This window comes from Podarcis liolepis, assembly GCF_965112155.1.
Source record: "Podarcis liolepis genome assembly, chromosome: 2".
NCBI classification, from domain to species: Eukaryota; Metazoa; Chordata; class Lepidosauria; order Squamata; family Lacertidae; genus Podarcis; species Podarcis liolepis.
The window spans coordinates 122464265-122485758 of NC_139555.1; the positions used below are offsets into that span (position 1 = coordinate 122464265).

The 21494-nt window shown below is 45.8% G+C and overlaps 1 protein-coding gene across 5 annotated transcripts; it reads left to right on the forward strand.

Annotated features, from left to right (window-relative positions):
- The first annotated feature begins 3855 nt into the window (after positions 1-3855).
- On the forward strand, positions 3856-20781 carry LOC310701250 (vomeronasal type-2 receptor 26-like). Of its 5 annotated transcripts, XM_083491846.1 has the most exons (6): positions 3856-3942; positions 4343-4438; positions 9083-9755; positions 13810-14037; positions 15616-15742; positions 18078-20781. In XM_083491846.1, exons 1-6 carry the CDS (start codon positions 3890-3892, stop codon positions 18977-18979), a joined length of 2079 nt encoding a protein of 692 aa, XP_083347972.1. In that variant the 5' UTR covers positions 3856-3889; the 3' UTR covers positions 18980-20781. The 5 variants fall into 5 exon arrangements, with proteins under 5 accessions (XP_083347972.1, XP_083347974.1, XP_083347971.1 ...); XM_083491848.1 differs by lacking the exon at positions 3856-3942 and having other exon boundaries at positions 4029-4438; positions 9037-9755; XM_083491845.1 differs by lacking the exon at positions 3856-3942 and having other exon boundaries at positions 4029-4438.
- The last annotated feature ends 713 nt before the right edge of the window (positions 20782-21494 follow it).

Genomic DNA, 21494 nt, shown 5'->3' on the forward strand with positions numbered 1-21494 from the left:
TCTATGGAAGCCGCCCAGAGTGGCTGGGGAAACCCAGCCAGATGGGCGGGGTACAAATAATAAATTATTATTATTATTATTATTATTATTATTATTATTATTATTGGAACCCCTTTTAAATTTCTCCAGCACAGCAGTCCTGGGATCTAGTCTAGTGCTAGACTAGAGCGATCTAGAGGGATCTAGAGAGCCAGTGTGGTGTAGTGGTTAAGAGCGGTAGTCTCGTAATCTGGGGAACCGGGTTCGCGTCTCCGCTCCTCCACCTGCAGCTGCTGGGTGACCTTGGGCCAGTCACACTTCTCTGAAGTCTCTCAGCCCCACTCACCTCACAGAGTGTTTGTTGTGGGGGAGGAAGGGAAAGGAGAATGTTGGCCGCTTTGAGACTCCTTCGGGTACTGATAAAGCGGGATATCAAATCCAAACTCCTCTTCTTCTTCATCATCTGTTCAGGGGACAGAGAGCAAGCAAAGCCAGTAGTTTTGGATTCAAGAGATAGGAAGCATCCCCATACTTTCTCTTGAAGGGAGAAGTATAGACTCCGGCTCAGGTTTTATTTCCTGATGTGCATGGTCCACACTTACCTCTTTTTGGGCATTGCAGACACACATTGCAGTATGGGGATATCTTGAAAAAGCCACTGTTAATTCCCACATTGCATGCAGGAGTGAGGAGAGGACTTATGCAATCCTGATACAAGTTCTCTCCCCGCCCCGGCCCACAGGTGTTGAAATGACTTGGAAGCAATCCATTGCAACCTATTGCAACCTAACCGGATGTCCCCTCTGGAATTTGCCACATGCAGGCGCAGGCACATGAATTTGTTCATCTGTCTGTGCTTTGCTACCCAGAGCTGAAATACATGATCCTTTCACACATATGCAGTACTGTAAAGAAATAACATGCAGTCCAAGGTAAAAATAAAATAGGCGTATTCTGATGAGGGGATGAGCTTTGTTCGGCATGTTAAGTTTCTGAAGGAGAGAAAAAAATATTAGGGAGGAAGGGGAGGGCAAGACTTTGGGGGAGGCTATTTCTCTCCCACCCTCCTCTGTCAAATATAATGGAAGAAGAAGAAGAGGAGTTTGGATTTGATAACAACAACAACAACAACAACAACAACAACAACAATAATAATTTATTATTTATACCCCGCCCATCTGGCTGAGTTTCCCGAGCCACTCTGGGCGGCTCCCAATTGAGTATTAAAAACAATACAGCATTAAATATTAAAAACTTGCCTGAACAGGGCTGCCTTCAGATGTCTTTTAAAGATAGGATAGTTGCTTATTTCCTTCACATCTGGTGGGAGGGTTTTCACAGGGCGGGTGCCACTACCAAGAAGGCCCTCTGTCTGGTTCCCTGTAACCTCACTTCTCGCAAAGAGGGAACCACCAGAAAGCCCTCGGCGCTGGACCTCAGTGTCCGGGCAGAACAATGGGGGTGGAGATGCTCCTTCAGGTGTACAGGACTGAGTCCGTTTAGAGCTTTAAAGGTCAGCACCAACACTTTGAATTGTTCTCGGAAACGTACTGGGAGCCAATGCAGATCTCCCGCTTTATCACTACCCTAAGGAGTGGCGCTGTGGCTTAAACCACTGAGCCTAGGGCTTGCCGATCAGAACGTTGGCAGTTCGAATCCCCGCAACAGGGTGAGCTCCCATTGCTCGGTCCCTGCTCCTGCCAACCTAGCAGTTCGAAAGCACATCAAAGTGCAAGTAGATAAATAGGTACCGCTCCGACGGGAAGGTAAACGGCGTTTCCGTGCGCTGCTCTGGTTCGCCAGAAACGGCTTAGTCATGCTGGCCACATGACCCAGAAGCTGTACGCCGGCTCCCTCGGCCAATAAAGCGAGATGAGCGCTGCAACCACAGAGTCGGCCACGACTGGACCTAATGGTCAGGGGTCCCTTTACCTTTACTTAAGGAGTCTCAAAGCGGCTAACATTCTCCTTTCTCTTCAACAACAAACACTCTGTGAGGTGAGTGAGGCTGAGAGACTTCAGAGAAGTGTGACTAGCCCAAGGTCACCCAGCAGCTGCATGTGGAGGAGCGGAGACGCGAACCCGGTTCACCAGATTATGAGTCCACTGCTCTTAACCACTACACCACACTGGCTAATACTTGGAGACAACTATGTTCAGGATTGGGGCTTCTGGGCTACACTGACACAAAACAGCTTGTTTCTAGAGACTCAGTCCCCCGTTGTCCTCTGAAGGACAGGGCCCAGGCAGATGGCCGCCTAAACCTGAGAAGGAGCTAGGGGGGGTGGGAGGAAAGGAAAGAAGCAAGAGGCAGTTTCTCCAGCCAAGCTGGCAGTGGCTTCCCCCTAGAAAGGGGGGGGGGCATTGGGAGAGGATCCTTAACTTCGCCGAGAGAAAGACTGTACAGGAGCAGAGCGGAAATAGGGGAAATACAGGACAAACTGTCCTGTATTGAATCAATACAGGACACAACATTTTACATAAAAATAACATAAAAATCGGACGCGGGTGGCGCTGTGGGTTAAACCACAGAGCTTAGGACTTGCTGATCAGAATGTCGGCGGTTCGAATCCCCACACCCTCTCTACTTGGGACTGGTCTTCCAAGATGTCCTTCCAGAGAAGGCTGAATGAAGTATCTGGTCAGGGGTGCTTTATGTCCCCAAACCTAAATTCCCTTGCGTGGTGCCTTCTGAGGTAGAAATTCTGCTGGACCCACTATCAGTAAGGCGAGTCTCACGTATGCAAGGGTACGGCTTGACTGCAAAGCTTGCAAGAACTAGTTTAAGAGGAACCTAACAATGTTATGGGACGTGGGTGGTACTGGTGGTCTAAACCACAGAGCCTAGGACTTGCTGATCAGAAGGTTTGTGGTTCGAATCTCCGCGACAGGGTGAACTCCCCTTGCTCAGTCCCAGCTCCTGCCAACCAGCAGTTCCAAAGCACGTCAAAGTGCAAGTAGATAAATAGGGACCGCTCCGGCAGGAAGGTAAACGGCGTTTCTGTGCGCTGCTCTGGTTCGCCAGAAGCGGCTTAGTCATGGTGGCCACATGACCCGGAAGCTGTACGCCGGCTCCCTCAGCCAATAAAGCAAGATGAGTGTCGCAGCCCCAGAGTTGGCCACGACTGGACCTAATGGTCAGGGTCTCCTTTACCTTTAAGGGACAATCCTAGAATCATAGAATCATAGAGTTGGAAGAGACCAGAAGGGCCATCGAGTCCAACCCCCTGCCAAGCAGGAAACACCATCAGAGCACTCCTGACATATGGTTGTCAAGCCTCTGCTTAAAGACCTCCAAAGAAGGAGACTCCACCACACTCCTTGGCAGCAAATTCCACTGTCGAACAGCTCTTACTGTCAGGAAGTTCTTCCTAATGTTTAGGTGGAATCTTCTTTCTTGTCCTTTTTTATACAAGATGAGTGGCAGCCCTAAACCTGACCCTTTTAAGCTTTGCTTTATTATGGGTCCGATCAGCGCTTTTTCCTAGGGAAAAAGATGCCAGAAATGCCCCTCCCCACAAGTTTTCAGAACTTTGGACTTTCCACAAGGATACCCACTCAATGAGAACACATCAAGACTGTTGAAATTAGGGATGCACAAGTTATCAATTAAAAAATATATATACGGCTGCCTTTCCCAGCGCTTCTAATATTGGAAACCTCCATCTCATTGCCTCTCTGTCTGTCTGAGACCAGCTTCCCCTGCTTTTTGCACCACGGCGAAGCAGTCAACCAGCATTTTAATAATAATTATTATATTATTATTTTTATTCTTTAAAAATCTTTCACAGGTGGGTTAGTTTTTCGTATCCCCCCCATTCAGTTCCAGTAAACTTCCCTATGCTCCCCACCCCCATCCCAAAATTGTCCTGTGGAAAAGTTTAGAGCTCATTGCTGAGTTTTCACAAACATGTTTTCCTCCTGTCAGGCACCTGTGTATGGCGCCGCAGAGATTTGGCACAGGTAATTCTTCCAGTTCGTAATTACGGAAATCATGGTGATTTATTCCTCTTCCTGCCAAAGCCCAAGGGTCTTGGGCAGAGAAATATATCCTGTACCTCCAAGAACTTAGGCTGGGGTTTGAGGCAGGCAGGGATGCTGCCACTGCAGTTTAATATCAGATTTAATATCATAAGCACTGGCTAGACGCCATCTGAATTAGCACTGGCCACAACTTTGGTCTTGTGAGTCTCTTTTGACTTCTTCGTAGAGAACGGGACAAAGGGAGGTGGGTGATTGTAGCAAACATGCCCACCCCAATATTGCTCCTGCTCCTGCTCCCCTGTGTAGCCTGTGGGGTGCTGCAGGTAAAATGCCCATTGAATTTAGTGACAGATCAATACGATCCTTTGAATTATTACAGAGCAGGTGACCACCTCATCGGCGGGATCACATCTACAGTCAATCCTATTGTCCAGCCAAGCAATTTCTCCCAGACTCCTGTGATCCACATTAAAATGTAAGTAACAATGCAGTGATGAAAGGGAGCATGGCTATTTCCTGACAGGTGTCCTTGATAAATCCAAGTTTCTCCCGATGTTCCCCCTGATTTGCCAACCAGGTATGATTCTGAACAATCACGGACATCATCATCTAGTTCCAAGCATGCTTTTTTCACCAGCTGGTAAGGTTTATTTAAACAGTATACAGTGGTACCTCGGGTTACATACGCTTAAGGTTACATACGCTTAAGGTTACATACGCTTTAGGTTACAGACTCCGCTAACCCAGAAATAGTGCTTCAGGTTAAGAACTTTGCTTCAGGATGAGAACAGAAATTGTGCTCCGGCGGCACGGCAGCAGCAGGAGGCCCCATTAGCTAAAGTGGTGCTGTTGCAAGGATTTTTAAGGTACCAGTGACCAACTCAAATAGAGTCCAAGAATTTACAGACACAGCAGTGGAGAAAAAGAAAGTGAGGTTTATTGCTGAGCAATAATTGACCCAGTGGAATCCTTTCCAAAAGACTGGGCCCCGAGCTCTATCGCCCAGGGGCTTTTTATACCTGAGCACATACATCACAGATCATGACATAAAGGTAAAGGTACCCCTGCCCGTACGGGCCAGTCGTGTCCGACTCTAGGGTTGTGCGCCCATCTCACTTAAGAGGCCGGGGGCCAGCGCTGTCCGGAGACACTTCCAGGTCACGTGGCCAGCGTGACAAAGCTGCATCTGGCGAGCCAGCTGCATCTGGCGAGCACACGGAAACGCCGTTTACCTTCCCGCCAGTAAGCGGTCCCTATTTATCTACTTGCACCCAGGGGTGCTTTCGAACTGCTAGGTTGGCAGGCACTGGGACCGAGCAACGGGAGCGCACCCCGCCGCGGGGATTCGAACCGCCGACCTTTCAATCGGCAAGTCCTAGGCACTGAGGCTTTTACCCACAGCGCCACCCATGACATAATAGGATACAATTGCGAACGGCAGCAAAATAAGCCAATGAGTGCATACAAGCCTTGCTCCTGACCGTACAAAGAGTTCTCTCCCAACTTCTGCTTTTCGGTTTGAACAACCAGTCCAACCTTTCCCCCAGATTTTATGCTAAGAAATAGAAACTTAAGGCAAAAAGGAACTTTAACAGTTACTCCCATGCGGCCATCTGTTACTGGGACATTCTGCGGTTAGCACCTTCCTGTTTCACTGCTCAGACCTTGTCTGGACAAGGGGGAAATGTACCAGCACATCAGATTTATCGCTTCCCTTCTTGTTCAGTGAGATAGGGAGAGAGCAAGGAGGTACTGGGACAAAGTTCACCTTGCAGATTTAAGCAACTTGCTTTTAAGCTGAGCAGAAGCTTTCATGATTCAAACATGGATTATAAAATCATTGTAAAAATCTCTGGTTATATATGGATATATATGAATATATTGATAATGATAACTGATTATATGGATAACTGATTATATGAAGAGCATAAGGGTAAAATTCCTCCAGGTCCTGCTTCAGTGCTTCAGGTTAAGAACAGTTTCAGGCTAAGAACGGACCTCCGGAACGAATTAAGTACTTAACCTGAGGTACCACTGTACTATGATAACAGATTAAAAAAAGAAATAGGCTATTCCGCGCCCCCAGCATAATTTTAATATAAAGGAGTAAAAAACAACAACACTACTTCTGGCTCTCAAACAATGTAATCCAAGACAGGCTAAAGTGGTTTGTCTTTAGTTAAACTGCATGTAACTGCCTAGTAAAATATTCCTGAGTCTGTTTTGATTGCAGCTGTAGGCACTGCCTTCTACCAGGTAAGAGTCCTTGGCCTATATCACCTGTGACAGTCTACTCTCACTGGCAGAAACTGTTTGGGGTCTCCTACAGTTGTAATCTTTTACATCGCCTTCCACCCAGTTCTTTTTAAGTGGAAGTGCTGTGGACGCAGCCTGGCACCTTCTGCATGGAAAAACTTGTGCTTTGCCACTGAGGGTCCCTCCAAATGGGTGCATTCTGCAACATGTCACTGATACAGTATTAGTGCTTCTCTAATGATGTTGTGTGGGATTAAACCACAGAGCCTAAGGGCTTGTCGATCAGCAGTTCGAATCTCCGTGACGTGGTGAGCTCCCATTGCTCGGTCCCCGCTCCTGCCAACCTAGCAGTTCGAAAGCACATCAGAGTGCAAGTAGATAAATAAGTACTGCTCCGGCGAGAAGGTAAACAGTGTTTCTGTGTGCTGCTCTGGTTCGCCAGAAGTGGCTTAGTCATGCTGACCACATGACCTGGAAGCTGTACGCCGGCTCCCTCGGCCAGTAAAGCGAGATGAGCGCCACGACTCCAGAGTTGGTCACGACTGGACCTAATGGTCAGGGGTCCCTTTACCTTTAATGATGTTGCATTATTGCCATCAAACCTAAAGGAGCGTCTCCACCCTCACCGTTCTGCCTGGACACTGAGGTCCAGCTCCAAGGGCCTTCTGGCGGTTCCCTCACTGCAAGAAGTGATGTTACAGGGAAACAGGCAGAGGGCCTTCTCGGTAGTGGCACCTGCCCTGTGGAACGCCCTCCCATCAGATATCAAGGAAGTAAACAACTATCTGACTTTTAGAAGACATCTGAAGGCAGCCCTGTTTAGGGAAATTTTTAATGTTTGATGTATTTATCGCATTTTTAATATTCTATTGGGAGCTGCCCAGAGCAGCTGGGGAAACCCAGCCAGATGGGCAGGGTATAAATAAATAAATTATCATCATCATCATCATCATTATTATCTCTTTTTTACAATAATATTTATTATTTTCCATACACAAACATAACAGAAGAAAGAACCAACAATAATAAAGAAAAAAGAATGAAACGGAAAAAGGAAAAAGAACATATAACATAAAATACATCAAATCACCACATAAACAAAAACTTAATTAATTAATCAAAATCCATCTTCATAAACATATTACTTGACTTCCTCAAATCTCTTCCATCTGTGTTTCTTATAAATTATATATAGCAGTTTCCAATATCATTATTTCATCAAAGCATATCACAGTCATAGTCCTATTTCCTAACTTTTCTTATCGTACATTTTCTTATTTATTTATTTAATCCCAATTTAATCCTAGGCCTAACTGATTCTTTCAAGTGATTACATATCTTTAATATTTATTATTATTATCTCGATGGGCACCCTTGCACTATATAGCACATCAAATGTGAGATTAAATAATAACACAACACACACACACACGCACGATTTGCGGCAAGGACGTTACAGGGTTTCAGCAGGAAGTGACAGGACACGCAGCGACTGGAATGGAAACAGTATGTGTACCCCCAAAACATAACCAGTCACAAGCAGTATTGAAGGGCATTACGTACCAATATAAAGCTATAGGGCTTCTGACTCTGATGGAGCATGAGCATCATTCGAAGATTAATCTCAAGAGGTTTCCAATCGCCTGGAAATACCCTTCAAGTTGCAGAATAAGGAATAGTTTCGTTAAATAGAGGGTGATACTATGATGCCGTGTATTCTTCCTTGCAGAAGACGGGAAACAAATTTGCTCGACAATCTGGCATTCCTTTTTGCCATTCATGAGATCAACCAGGATCCCAGGATCTTGCCCAACATCACCCTGGGTTACAACATCTTTGAGAACTATTACAATGCAAGAATCACATATGATGCCATGGCAGACCTATTATCTACTGGGAATGCAAATATTCCAAACTACAGGTGTGGAAGGCAGAATGACCTGCTGGCTGTCCTTGAAGGGGCCGACTCTGAGCTATCTGTCCATATTTCAAACATGTTGGGCATCTACAAAATTCCACAGGTGTGAATTGTGTTACATTTTGCTTTAAAAGGCCCTTGGCTGTAAAGGAGATAAAACTTCTGCTCACCTCTCTAGCGCTTCTCTCTCTCTCTCTCTCTCTCTCTCTCTCTCTCTCTCTCTCTCTGTGTGTGTGTGTGTTATAGTATTTTAGCAGTTTATAGGTTGTGTTGAATTTCCCTCCCCTCACAATACTGAGGTACAGGACTTGCTAAGTCTTCTTTATCAACTCAAATATGCACCAGTGTGGACTAATGAGAGTAAATCCAAAATGATAATATGTGGACAAGGGAGAAAACAGCCACACTTTGTCTGATGTGATGATCTTGGCTTCTTATCCTTGCAGTGTGATAACAATAACAATAACAATAACAATAACAATAACAATAACAATAACAATAACAATAACAATAATAATATTTATACCCTGCCCATCTGGCTGGGTTTCCCCAGCCACTCTGGGTGGCTTCCAACAGAACACTAAAATACAATAGCCTATTAAACATTAAAAGCTTCCCTAAACAGGGCTGCCTTCAGATGTCTTCTAAAAGTTTGGTAGTTATTTTTCTCTTTGACATCTGGTGGGAGGGCATTCCACAGGGCGGGTGTCACTACCGAGAAGGCCCCCTTCCTGGTTCCCTGTAACTTGGCTTCTCGTAGCGAGGAAATCGCCAGAAGGCCCTCGGCGCTGGACCTCAGTGTCCAGGCAGAACGATGGAGGTGGAGACGCCAAGTTTTGTCTCCCATGACCGCAATGATAAAACTCAGTTCCCTTTTTTCTACCGGATGCTCCCAAAAGATGAATACCAATACACAGGGATTGTCGAGTTGCTCCTGCATTTCAGATGGACGTGGGTCAGTCTCTTTGCCCCAGAAAATGACAACGGAGAAAAGTTCCTGAGTGCCTTGACACCTATACTTGCCTCAAATGATATTTGTGTTGCCGTCTCACAGAGATTCCCAGAACTGATTGTGCCTGACTTGTCAATGACCCTTGATTCAGCTCTCCCATGGAAAGAAGTCAACGTATTTGTTTATTATGCAGAAATCCGCTCTTTCTACAATGGGATATACCTCATAAATATAATACTCAAACTGTTTATACAGCCTATTGACGGGAAGGTTTGGATCACAACAGCTTTGTGGGACCTCACCTCAACATTGTCTGACAGCAAGTTTCTCTTCCAGCACAGCCATTGGTTTTTTTCCTTCTTAATCCAGACAAAGTATATTCCAAAACGTGACAATTTCAATCTGAGTCACGTCACTCCTTACTTGAAGAAGGCGTTCCATTGCTTCTTTAAGAAGCATGTGTTGTCTGTGAAAGAACGGGAAAGATGTGAACAGAAATTGCCCCTGGATATGCTCGCACCAGCTCTCTCCCAAGACAACTACAATGCTTACAGGAGTATCCATGCCCTGGCGCATGCCTTAAATGCTGCATACTCATCCAGATTCAAGTGGGTGATGTTGGCTGAAGGAAGCAAGGTGGGACTTCAGAAGCTGCAAGCATGGCAGGTATGCCCTTTCATCTCCACTGAAAACGATAAAATAGCTCCAATATGCACTTTGTTTTTTTAAAAAAGATATTTATTGAGATTTTCAAAATATTACAAAATATTACCGCCTGTGATTTTTAAGTGGGTCCCCGCTTCGCCGTAGCGGAGAAGACCCGTTTTCCGCGGAGCTAGTCCCTCCAATTCAGAGGGAGTCCGCCATTGCCGGTGGCACCGCCCCGGAAGTCCTTAGGCCTCTTGCACTTTGGAGGAAACTCAGATTGAGAGCATTCCCCACAGATGGTGGTCCAGTCTCACCTTGAAGACCTCGGGAGAATCTGGCAACTCTCCCAGACTCCCGGGCTGTTTACCGGTTGATCTACTCTGGCTGCAATCCCAGACGGTCCAGGCAGACCTTGATAGGCGACGTTTCCCAGCGTGGAAAATGCACACCCCCTTCTCCCCCTTCGCAGGGGAAAGAAGAATAGTCAGAAAGTCCTTTACATCTTGTTTATTTCTGACATTACAGCTCTACAATAAACACATCCGTTTAGTTCAGTCTCCTTCAAGCAAGTGGCAAAGTCTTCCTTTACATACGCAACAGGAAGGTCTCATATTACACACAGAACACAGCTTTGAGTAGCCTGTGAACTTCCAGGAAGATTCTTTCCCACAGCTAGTCACATCATGTGATGTTTTCACCTAGCTGCCAGTCTGCAGCTGCGTTGTATCCATATCGTAACAGGGAGAGCCAGCAGTTGTAATATACAGTTACTGGCTCACACTTGTGTGCATGACAGGGCTAACCTGGGCCCTCAGCCCGTTAGCAGAGTGAGTGTGGCTTTTCAGGCTCTCAGCAGACTCTGCTTCCCCCTTTCTCAGTCTCTTTTGTCTTTGTGATTCCTGGATCAAGAAGGAGCCATGTGGACATGGCTACCTGTAAATGGACGGAATCTCTCTAAAATGAGATTTTATAGCCCGCATCTTTGCTAACCCAAGTATTGCATGATCCGTTTGTAAGGAATAATAATGAATAATAAATTTATTATTTATACCCCACCCATCTGGCAGGAAACAACGTGGTTTCCTTTTAGTTGTTTGGATCCTTTCTCATCTTCATTTTACTGCCAGTAGTCATTTCTTGTAGCTTCAAGAAACCCTAGGAGTAAAATATCCACCTAATTGCAAAGCTAGGTCTCTGTGATTTATTCTATTCTAGGTTTTTGTGTGGGGATTTGTTTAAAAGTGGATGGGGGCAGATGTAAATCTAACCATGTTTTAATATGCTTGCAGCTATCACCATGTGCTAACTCTGCTATGAGAGAGTAATAATCTTTCAGATCTCTCTCTTAAGCTCCTCCTAATGTTCACCTCCTAATGTTCAACCAAACCTCCCTCTGTGTAACTATAGTCCTGCCCTTTGGGTATGCCCTATCAATTACCTCATCATTGTGGAGAATGATACCTATGTCACATCACCACCATGCTCACTCATAGGCAAAGGCTCTTTACACCAGTGTTTCCCAACCTTTTTTGGGCAAAGGCACACTTGTTTCATGAAAAAAATCTCGAGGCACACCACCATTACAGCCCCGTGACGTCAGCGTGCAGCGTCACGCCGGGAGGGACATGAATTGCTAGCAAATTACATAATCACCTCCTTGAGGGCTGGCTCATCTTCTCCGAAGGCAGAACCCCATTAATTAACAGCACAGACTCACACCATAGCCAAGACGGGGGGGGGGGGAGGGAAACCTCAGTCATGCACATGTGGGGGCTAAATGAGAATGAGGACGAAGACCGGGCAGAGAGCAGGGTTCAAATCACCCCACCTGGCCAGGACAATCCCTGGGTGCTCCCTTGGGCCACTCGCCTGACCCACCTCGCAGGGCTGTTGTTGCGAGGATAACACGGGGAGAACCACGCGCACCCCCGGGAGCTCCTTGGAGGAGAAAGTGAGCGATGAATGCAATGCACGAAATATATGAGAGGCGACCAGGTTTTGCAGGTGAGGGGCCCCCGCCAGCCTCTGCTTCCAACACCCGGTGCAACGACGCCAAAGTTTCCCCCCGGGCTCGGCTCGGGGAGCAGCGCTGCTCCCCCCCGGCTCCCCTTCACCCTCCCGGCTCTCTCTGCCGCCCACTGGGGACCCCCCTCACCTGCCAAGTCCGGAGCGCCGGTGGAAGTTGCATGCATGCATGCAGGGTGCCGCGTTGCCATTGCATTGCACTGCACTCCATGCAACGCCTGCACACATGCATTGCCTTGCACGCCCGCCAAGGGGTCTCCCCGTGGTCCGATGCGTCCCCTCCGGCGCGGATGCAGCATTGCAAAAATAAAAAACCCTCGACGCAGCCCTACCTGGGGGGGCAGCCTCCGCCTCCACTGCTCCGCCTCCGCGGGGATCCCCGGGCTCCATCCTGCCACCCGATCTCCGCGGGGGCGCAGGCAGGCTGTGCGGGGTCTGCGCGGAAGAGCCCCTGCCTGCCCGGCCGCCGCTGCTGTGCTCATTCCATGGCCGGGAGAAGAGCGCTTCAAACAAAACACCCGGCCCGCCAGGCCACGCTGGGAAACGTAGTTTGCGCACCCCACGCGCCGGGGACGGAGGGGGAGAGGCCGGGTACAGGGATGGAGGGACGGGTGGGCGAGCGAGTGAGTGAGTGGCAGCCACCAAGCCTTGGCCGAGAGCCAGGAAGGGCCTCCCCGGAGGAGGAGGAGGAGGGAGGCTCAGAGCGGGAGGGAGGGAGGGAACCCCAGGGGTCATCTAGTGACGGCGCCCCAATCGAAAATTTGACTTTAAAAAAAAATCTTTCGAATTTTTTAATTTTTCCCGCGGCACACCAGGCAACATCTCGCGGCACACTAGTGTGCCGCGGAACAGTGGTTGGGAAACACTGCTTTACACCTTTCCTCTGTTCATAATATAAGGGAAGCTGGGTGTCTGTCAGGCTTCAGGGAATTGACTTCCTCCCCACTTTGGCAGTAGATAAGCAGAACAAAGGGAGAGGAGTCTTCTTACGAGTTAGAAGCTGTAATGATCACAGTAAGAGAACAAAGAATCCATTTCCTAGGAATGAAGGTGCTCCCAATTAAGGTTTCTACCCACTTCCTCCCTAGTCACCCATGTCACTACCACATCTTGTAACCTGATCCCTCAACCACTGTGCTTTCTGTGCTGCCACCTTATCAGCTCTTCTTGACCTTGGGCTGAGTGGATGAACGCTTTCTAGAGAAAGTGATCCTGTTAACTCTCTCTCTCCCAGTGCTTCTCCTCCTTTTATTAAACCTTTTGGAATAGAATCATAGAATTGTAGAGTTGGAAGGGACCACTAGGATCATCTAGTCCAACTCCCTACAGTGCAGGAATACGCAGCTGTCCCATATGGGGATCAAACCTGCTACCTTGGTGTCCTTGTTGTTGTTTAGTTGTTTAGTCGTGTCCGACTCTTCGTGACCCCATGGACCAGAGCACCCCAGGCACTCCTGTCTTCCACTGCCTCCCGCAGTTTGGTCAGGCTCATGTTTGTAGCTTTGAGAACACTGTCCAACCAGCTTCTCCTTCTAGCTATTCCCCATCCAGTACTTCCCAGCTTCTGCCTTCTGAACTATGTCCCTCTGCAAACCACTGTTTCAAATCTATACTGTCCTCCTGCTCCTGGGAACATTTGGAATCCTGATCAGGAGCAGGGGGAGGGGGAGGCTCCCACCATTCCTCCTCAGTGCAGCCCTCAGCACGGTCCCTGACAGTGTCCACTCTTGGCACCCAATGAAGTGTTGGCAAGTTTAAGCATTAATGTTCTGCATAAGAGAGGCCTGGCCTGTACAAACAGGAAGAGTCTTGTGTAAACTTTTGTGGGGATATTTACAGAGATATTTAATGGGCATCATAGGAAGTATTAGTAAACACCCATAGGTGCCATTGATTTGAATGTCAGCCTTTCCCAAAATGCCAGTGCAGAATGTAGGGATTCAAAAATGGACCGTGGGTTGTTGTTTTAATAGATGCCTATAAGCAAAACTAAAGATGGAGTACAATTCCAGAAGGATAGGACACTCACTTCTCTCTGTCATTCTAGTTTCACCATTTTTTGAGAAGCTTTGGATCTTACAATACTTCCCTGGATGGAGTGTATTTGGATGGAGACGGGGAACTGTCAGCCAATTTCGATATTTTGAACTGGGTTGTGTGGCCCAATACTTCAGTAGCTTCACAGAGAATTGGGAGTCTAGAGCGACAGGCATTCCCAGACAAAAGTTTCAGCGTTGATGAAGATGCGGCCATGTGGTTGAGGGGGCTTAACCGGGTGAGGAAAGCCATAGAATTTAGAAATATAGGTTACAGTGGTACCTCGGGTTACTTAATTTGTTCCGGAGGTCCGTTCTTAAGCTGAAACTGTTCTTAACCTGAAGCACCACTTTAGCTAATGGCGCCTCCTGTTGCCGCCGCGATCCTGGAGCCCGATTTCTGTTCTTATCCTGAAGCAAAGTTCTTAACCTGAAGCACTATTTCTGGGTTAGCGGAGTGTGTAACCTGAAGCTTATGTAACCTGAAGCGTATGTAACCTGAGGTACCACTGTACTGTATAAAATATGTTTGGGAAGGTTTCTTTGCCCCTTAACCACATGTACTAAATGCCATCAGAACACTGTCTCTTATTTGCAAGGACACCTTGTGACACTCTCACTCTACAGAAGTAAAGATCATTGCTCGTCTCATCCTTAGACACATTATAGGTACTTTGATGGCAACATTATTCTACTGACACCCTCCACCAATGTTCTACAAAATACTGGGTTTTATGCCCTGTTGCAGGGTGGATTTGATTTAAATCAAATTGATCTAAATCATGTTTTAAATCACGATTTAAATCACTAGTCAGTAACACTTGATTTAAATCTTTTTTCTTTTCTTTTTACAGAAAAACTCATTCTTGCTGGTATAATCTTAATATTTACAACCAGATGAAGGTTTCATTTTTGGAATAATAAATTTTCAGAGTAGTTTATACAGTTATATAAAAAATTACTGATTTGGTTATACTATTAGAAATACATAGACAGTTATGAAATTATTGTGAAGTTTAATAAGTTAACTGTTTGTATTTGGACAACATTCTGCTGTAATTTATTGGAAGGAGGAAAAATAATCATTTCCTTAATAACAATTTATTTAACTAAAACAATAACATTATAGCATATGTACCCATGTTTGTTAACTGATGTGGTTAAGCAATTAAAAAAACAACTTAGACAGTTTTAGCTAAAAGGTGCAAGGAGATAGAATAATAATATATTAAGGATGGAATAACAAATAAAGTGAATAACGCAACAATAACAAAAATAATAGTAGGCAAAGAAGATCGCACAGGGGTGGAGGGAAGTACTGGGCTGTGGGGGAGGGAGGCGAAGGGATTAATTGAAATTGTTAAAGATTGGTATAGGATTTAAGAGATTTAAATTTTTATAAAGATTCTATAAGGAAAGCAGCAAGAAATATCAAGTAAAGGTATCAGAGAGGAGATCAGTGTAAATGAAAACACGAGACTTACGGTATTGTTTTGCATAGGCTTTTATTTTGGAGTTGTCTATTTATTTTGGAGTTGTTTGTTGTAAAGAATGCATATTATGTGAATGAAATAATACAGGATTAAGGAAGGGGGACCCAAAAACAAACCATAGGGCTAAATGTTACCCATCAACGATTCTGGGGATGGTGCTAAATAGACATGGTTAAAGAAGGGACGAGTCACCGCCATTTGCTCATGAAAGCAGGCCTGGAAGCAGAGGGGTGACTGTTTGGTTTCCAAGTCTCCGACTCAGTTCTGTAGCTTTCCAACACACCCCAAACATTCCCCCTCGATGTTCCTTCTCTTTATGGTCAGCCGCTGCCCCCTTCAAGGTGCACCAGAAGCTGCCCTCCTGGGTACGTCAAAGTGATTCAAGAAGGGAAGCCGCTTTGCTGCTATGCTTGTGCTCTGTGTCCTGAAGGGACCATCTCTGCTCAAGAAGGTAAGAGGGGATTATTTACAGATTGTTCTCTTTTGAAAGAAAACTACATGAAAATGACGTATAGATGGTATGTAACACCAGTACAGATAGCAAAAATGTATAAAACTGGATCAAATATATGTTGGAAATGTGAAGAAAAGGAAGGGACCTTTGACCATATGTGGTGGGAATGCAGAGAAATTTAAAATTAAAAAAAATGGGAAATGATATATAATGAGTTGAAGAAAATGTTTTAAATGGCATTTGTAAAAAAACAACAACAACCAGAAGCATTTTTGTTAGGGATTGTAGGACAAGAACTTTTTACAAATTACTTAAAAAGACAACAAAATGAGCTGGACTCCTTGGCAGGTTTTGAATAAACATTCACAAATTTAGTGAGGGTCAACAAATTGGATAGATAATACAAAGATGCATACAATTTTACAATATGCAGAGAACAACATGAGTTGAGATCAGAGGAGCTGAGGGAAGTCTTGGGGGGGGGGAGGAAGGGTTTGTTGGGGAGGTGGGAGGGGGGAAAGGGGGGAAATAATGTTTTGATAATTTGTTATGTTGAAATTGTGTGTGTGTGTGTGTGTATATATATATATATATATATATATGTTTTCGTAGATTTTCACGGGTACAGGAATGCAGGTTTTGGTGTCCTCGGGTGTCTTCCCGTGTAAAAGTTGGGGTGTCTAGGCGACGTTTCGACGAGGTCTCACTCGTCATCTTCAGGCTGGTGCTTTCGGCTTCTTGTTCCAGTAACAAGAAGCCGAAAGCACCAGCCTGAAGATGACGAGTGAGACCTCGTCGAAACGTCGCCTAGACACCCCAACTTTTACACGGGAAGACACCCGAGGACACCAAAACCTGCATATATATATATATATATATATATGGAAGGTAAGGGGGGATTGCAGAGGAAAACGTATGTAAGAAGATGCCTTCCAGTATATCAGATCATTGGCCCATCTTGCTGCTTACTGACTGACAACTGCTCTCCAAGCCACGTGTGGAGATGCTGAGGACTGAATTGGGGCCTTTCTTCATGCAGAGTGGATACCAGGCCACTGAACTATGGCCCCCACTCCCCAAATAAGCAGAACCAGCATGTGCTAACTGTCAGTGTTGTCTAAAAACAGACTGGAAATGATCCTTGTGTAGTTTTTATTATTTTATTATTTAATTTCTATACTGCCCTATACCCGAAGGTCTCAGGGCAGTTCACACAAAAGACCACACACATCAAATCAAAGCAACAACCCAACAACCCCCCCCAGCCCAAAAAAGAGGCAGCATTCAAAAAAGGTATAATAATGATAATAATGATATTAATGATGATGTTAATAATAATAATAATATTTATACCCCGCCCTCCCCGGCCAGAGCCAGGCTCAGGGCGGCTAACAACAGTAAAATTACAGTAAAAACATAATAGGGGAAAAACCCAATTTAAAATACAGGTTAAAATGCAATTTAAAATGCAGCCTCATCAAAACCATAAGGGGGGGGGGAACATAAGGGTCAGACTGAGTCCAAACCAAAGGCCAGGCGGAACAGCTCTGTCTTGCAGGCCCTGCGGAAAGATGTCAAGTCCCGCAGGGCCCTGGTCTCTTGTGACAGAGCGTTCCACCAAGTCGGGGCCAGTACTGAAAAGGCCCTGGCTCTAGTTGAGACCAATCTAACCACCTTGCGACTTGGGACCTCCAAAATGTTGTCATTTGTGGACCTTCAGGTCCTCCGTGGGGCATACCAGGAGAGGTGGCCCCGTAGGTACGTGGGTATGTAGATCGGGTCAGGCAAAGGCCTGGTTAAAGAGGAACGTTTTTGCCTGGCCCCTAAAGGTGTATCATGAAGGCGCCAGGCGACTCTCCCTGAGGAGAGCATTCCACAGATGGGGAGCCATTGCAGAGAAGGCCCTGTTCTCGTGTTGCCACCCTCCGCACCTCTTGAGGAGGCACACGAAGAAGGGCCTCAGATGATGATAGGGTAGGTTCATATGGAAAGAGGCAGTCCTTGAGGTATTGTGGTCCTGAGCCGTTTAAGGCTTTATAGGTCAAAACTAGCACTTTGAATTAAGCCTGGGAAATAATTGGTAGCCAGTGCTCCCTCCCCAAATAGAAGAACCAGCACGTGCTGTTAGTGTTGTCTAAAAATAGACTTGAAATGATCCTTGTATAATTTTTCACCTAGCAACAAGCTTTGTCCCAGAAAAAGGTCTTCCCCAGCAACAGTTTCCTTAGCAACAGACATCTTTACTAGACATGCTCTGAAAGAGAGAGAGATTGATAACTGATGTGTACATAAAGTATGTGTTGGGGATATTGAAGTCACTTGCTCTTTTCAGATGCAAACCACTGCACTGAATGTTCAGAAGATCAGTATCCAAACAAGGATCAAGATCAATGTGTGCCCAAGATTATCACCTTCCTATCCTTTAACAAATATTTGGGGATTCTCTTGGCTTCTGTTGCAATATACTTGACCTTTACCACAGGATTTATTTTAGGAATCTTCATTAAGTACAAAGAAACTCCTATTGTCAAAGCCAACAACCGGGACCTCTCCTACATTCTCCTCATCTCCCTCCTGCTTTCCTTTTTGTCCTCCTTCCTCTTCATCGGCCGGCCAAGAAGAGCAACCTGTCTTCTCCGACAAACAGCCTTCAGCATCATCTTCTCTGTTGCCGTCTCTTCTGTGTTGGCCAAAACCATCACTGTGGTGCTGGCCTTTCTGGCCACAAAGCCAGGGAACAAGGTGAGGAGATGGCTGGGAAAGAGTTTGGCCAACTCCATTGTCCTTTCCTGTTCCAGTGTCCAAGTTGTCATCTGCACCATCTGGCTGGGCTCCTCTCCCCCTTTCCCGGAGTCTGACATGCACTCCCAGCCCCGAGAGATCACCCTGCAGTGCAATGAAGGATCTGTTGCCATGTTCTACACTGTCCTTGGCTACATGGGCTTCCTGGCAACCATCTGCTTCACGGTGGCTTTCCTAGCCAGGAATCTGCCTGGGGCCTTCAATGAAGCCAAGCTGATCACCTTCAGCATGCTGGTCTTCTGCAGTGTTTGGGTGTCCTTTGTTCCCACCTACCTGAGCACCAAGGGGAAATACATGGTAGCCGTGCAGGTCTTCTCTATCTTGGCGTCCAGTGCTGGGCTTCTGGGCTGCATATTCATGCCAAAGTGCTACATCATTATATTGAGACCTGATCTGAACATGAAGGAGCATCTGACCACAAAAATGAAATAAGGCATCTGATTTTGTATTTTTTTTTCTTTAAATGAACTGTCATTGAATCTTTGTTTCAAGAAAGATAAACAGATAAAGATGCCAAAATGATATTCACATTGAGAACCAGCATGGATAGTCAGACATACTGCTTCTGTAGAACATAGTTATGATGACTAGCAGTGACTATTTGCTTAATTTCCTTCTGAAGCCATACTGTCTGTCTGTCTGTCTATCTATCTATCTATCTATCTATCTATCTATCTATCTATTGTATAGCAAAAAGAAGAGAGATTATCTGGTGATATTCAATTAAGCTTTACTCAGAGTTTACTCATTGAAATTAACAGATGTAACTTAGTCACAATCATTAATTTCAATGAGTTGCACATTAGCTTAAAACACCTGAAATTTCAGATATACCAAATAAACCGTATCCTGTTTCTTTTTATCTTAAACAATAATTTAACCAGAAGTAGCTATCCTCTTAAATTTTGATGATTAATATCCAGCCCAGTAGCAAAATTCCCCAACCCACTTGCCTTGTGAGTAAAGGCAATGGGCAACGGGAGAGAAGCCAAACCATTGGAGAGTTACAGCGCCTGCTGTGGCTGTGGAGACCAATACAGGAGAGACGTGTTTTGTTGCAGCTGGGGCAGATGCAGGCATCAGGTTGCGCTGATGCCCAGATCACAAGAGAACACAGAAACCTTGTAAGATGCAGGATGCTGCTAGAGTTGGCCAAATGCAGGAGACAAAAAGCCCAACACCCCTCGTGACAACCAAATGAAAGTGATTATTGGGACATGAACAACTCTGCTTGCAAACATATATAAAAATTACAAAACAGAAGTTGTCCAAGGTTGTGGCCAGTGAAACGCCTACTGAAGAAAATTAAACCATACTGAGGACCTATCTATGCTATAAACCTACAGCGCTATTTAACCATCCAGTTTTCTGGCTGGCTGGCTAGAACCCAGAAAACTGCAGCATTCTGTTGACCATCAGTCAAATTACCTATATGAATTGTGAATAATCATTCCACCTAAATATTTGTGAGGCCTTCACGGGTGAGTCTCATCAGATGCCGCGATCCTCTCTTCATGGTCTGGATTACTTGCACCTACCAGGACCTTTCAGTAGTTGCATGAGCTTGTCCTTCAGTTGCTTCTGCTGAGGGAGGTTTGCGACAAGCCACAGGACCTTTTCAGTTGTGGCTCCCCACTTGCAGAATGCTCCCAGTGAAGTCCACCTGGCACCATTTTAGTGCCTGGCAAGACTTTTCTGTATTTGACGGATTAGGATGATTTGTCTACTTATGGTATTTTTTTGTTGCCCTTTCACTGGGCTTCACGTTACTTTTTTATTGTAATGCTTTTCAGATCTTATGCTTTCAAATTCTGTAAGTCACTTGGATATATATTTTTAATGTGTCAGGTGATCAGTACATTGAGTGGATAATAAAAATCCCCCCCCCCCATCAATTGTTCATTTTCCCCCCTTCCCAACACATCTTAGCTTTGGCCTTCCATGTTTGCTCTCCAACAGGGGCACCACTGACACCCCAAGCTTGACTAAGATATTAATTCCAGAGTCAGGGAAGCAGCAAAAAGGAAGTGGCAGGTGTTGGGATATCCCGTTCCACCTTAAGGAACAGACATGGGATTGTTACGTGTCACATGTCTGTTTACACTCCAGCACAGCTTGCTGGGAACTTCTGTTTGTGTATAGCTATTGCTTATGCCGGCTTGCTTTGGACACGAAGGGGAGCAGACATGTTTTTCCTTTTGTCCTGATGCTGAATAAACTGCTTGTAAAATGCTCACACATACTCTCCCGGCGCTTCTGTTGCGTAGCGTTATCTCTGCTGATTAGAGCGTGCCCTAGCTTTTGAAGTTCGGGTTGCTGATTCATGCGGCACCAAGGACTGGAGTTCATCCGGTACTGTTGGGAAAAAGCACCAATGCAAAAGCCAGCTCCAGATGGCTGGAATGCAAAACAGGATGTTGTGGTTTGCTACTGTACTGTTGGAGAAAAGTGGGAGTCTATTCTCTGTACTGAGCACCGGATGTTAGCTCAGAGTGTCATGTGACCTGTGCTGGAAGCACAGGGGCGGAGGTGTGTCTCTTCTGATGGAGTCTGAAGGGTGCAGTCACATTTTCTATGTACTGCTGAATGACCGGAATAAAACATGTAAATAGGACTCCTGTCTGTATCATTTCCCCTCCCTGGGGAGAATGCAGGGAGGGAGAGAAACAGTGAAGCAGAGGGTGTGTTCTCTTCACATCTAATGAGGAGAATCGCCGGTTTACGACCTCGTCTGCCGGGAAGACGCAGACGGAAGGTAAACAAAGTATCTAGCTCAGTTTGCCCGGGGAGGCCAGTTACCTCTGACTGTGAGCTGAGATACTGACAGGTACACCGGCCGGTGGGATGGAGCCAGCTGGGGACCTGCCAATTGCCCCCGCTTCCTTGGTTGTATGCCAACAGCAGGGCCCTCCCTATTGTTACGGTTACTAAGAAATGAAGTCCAGTG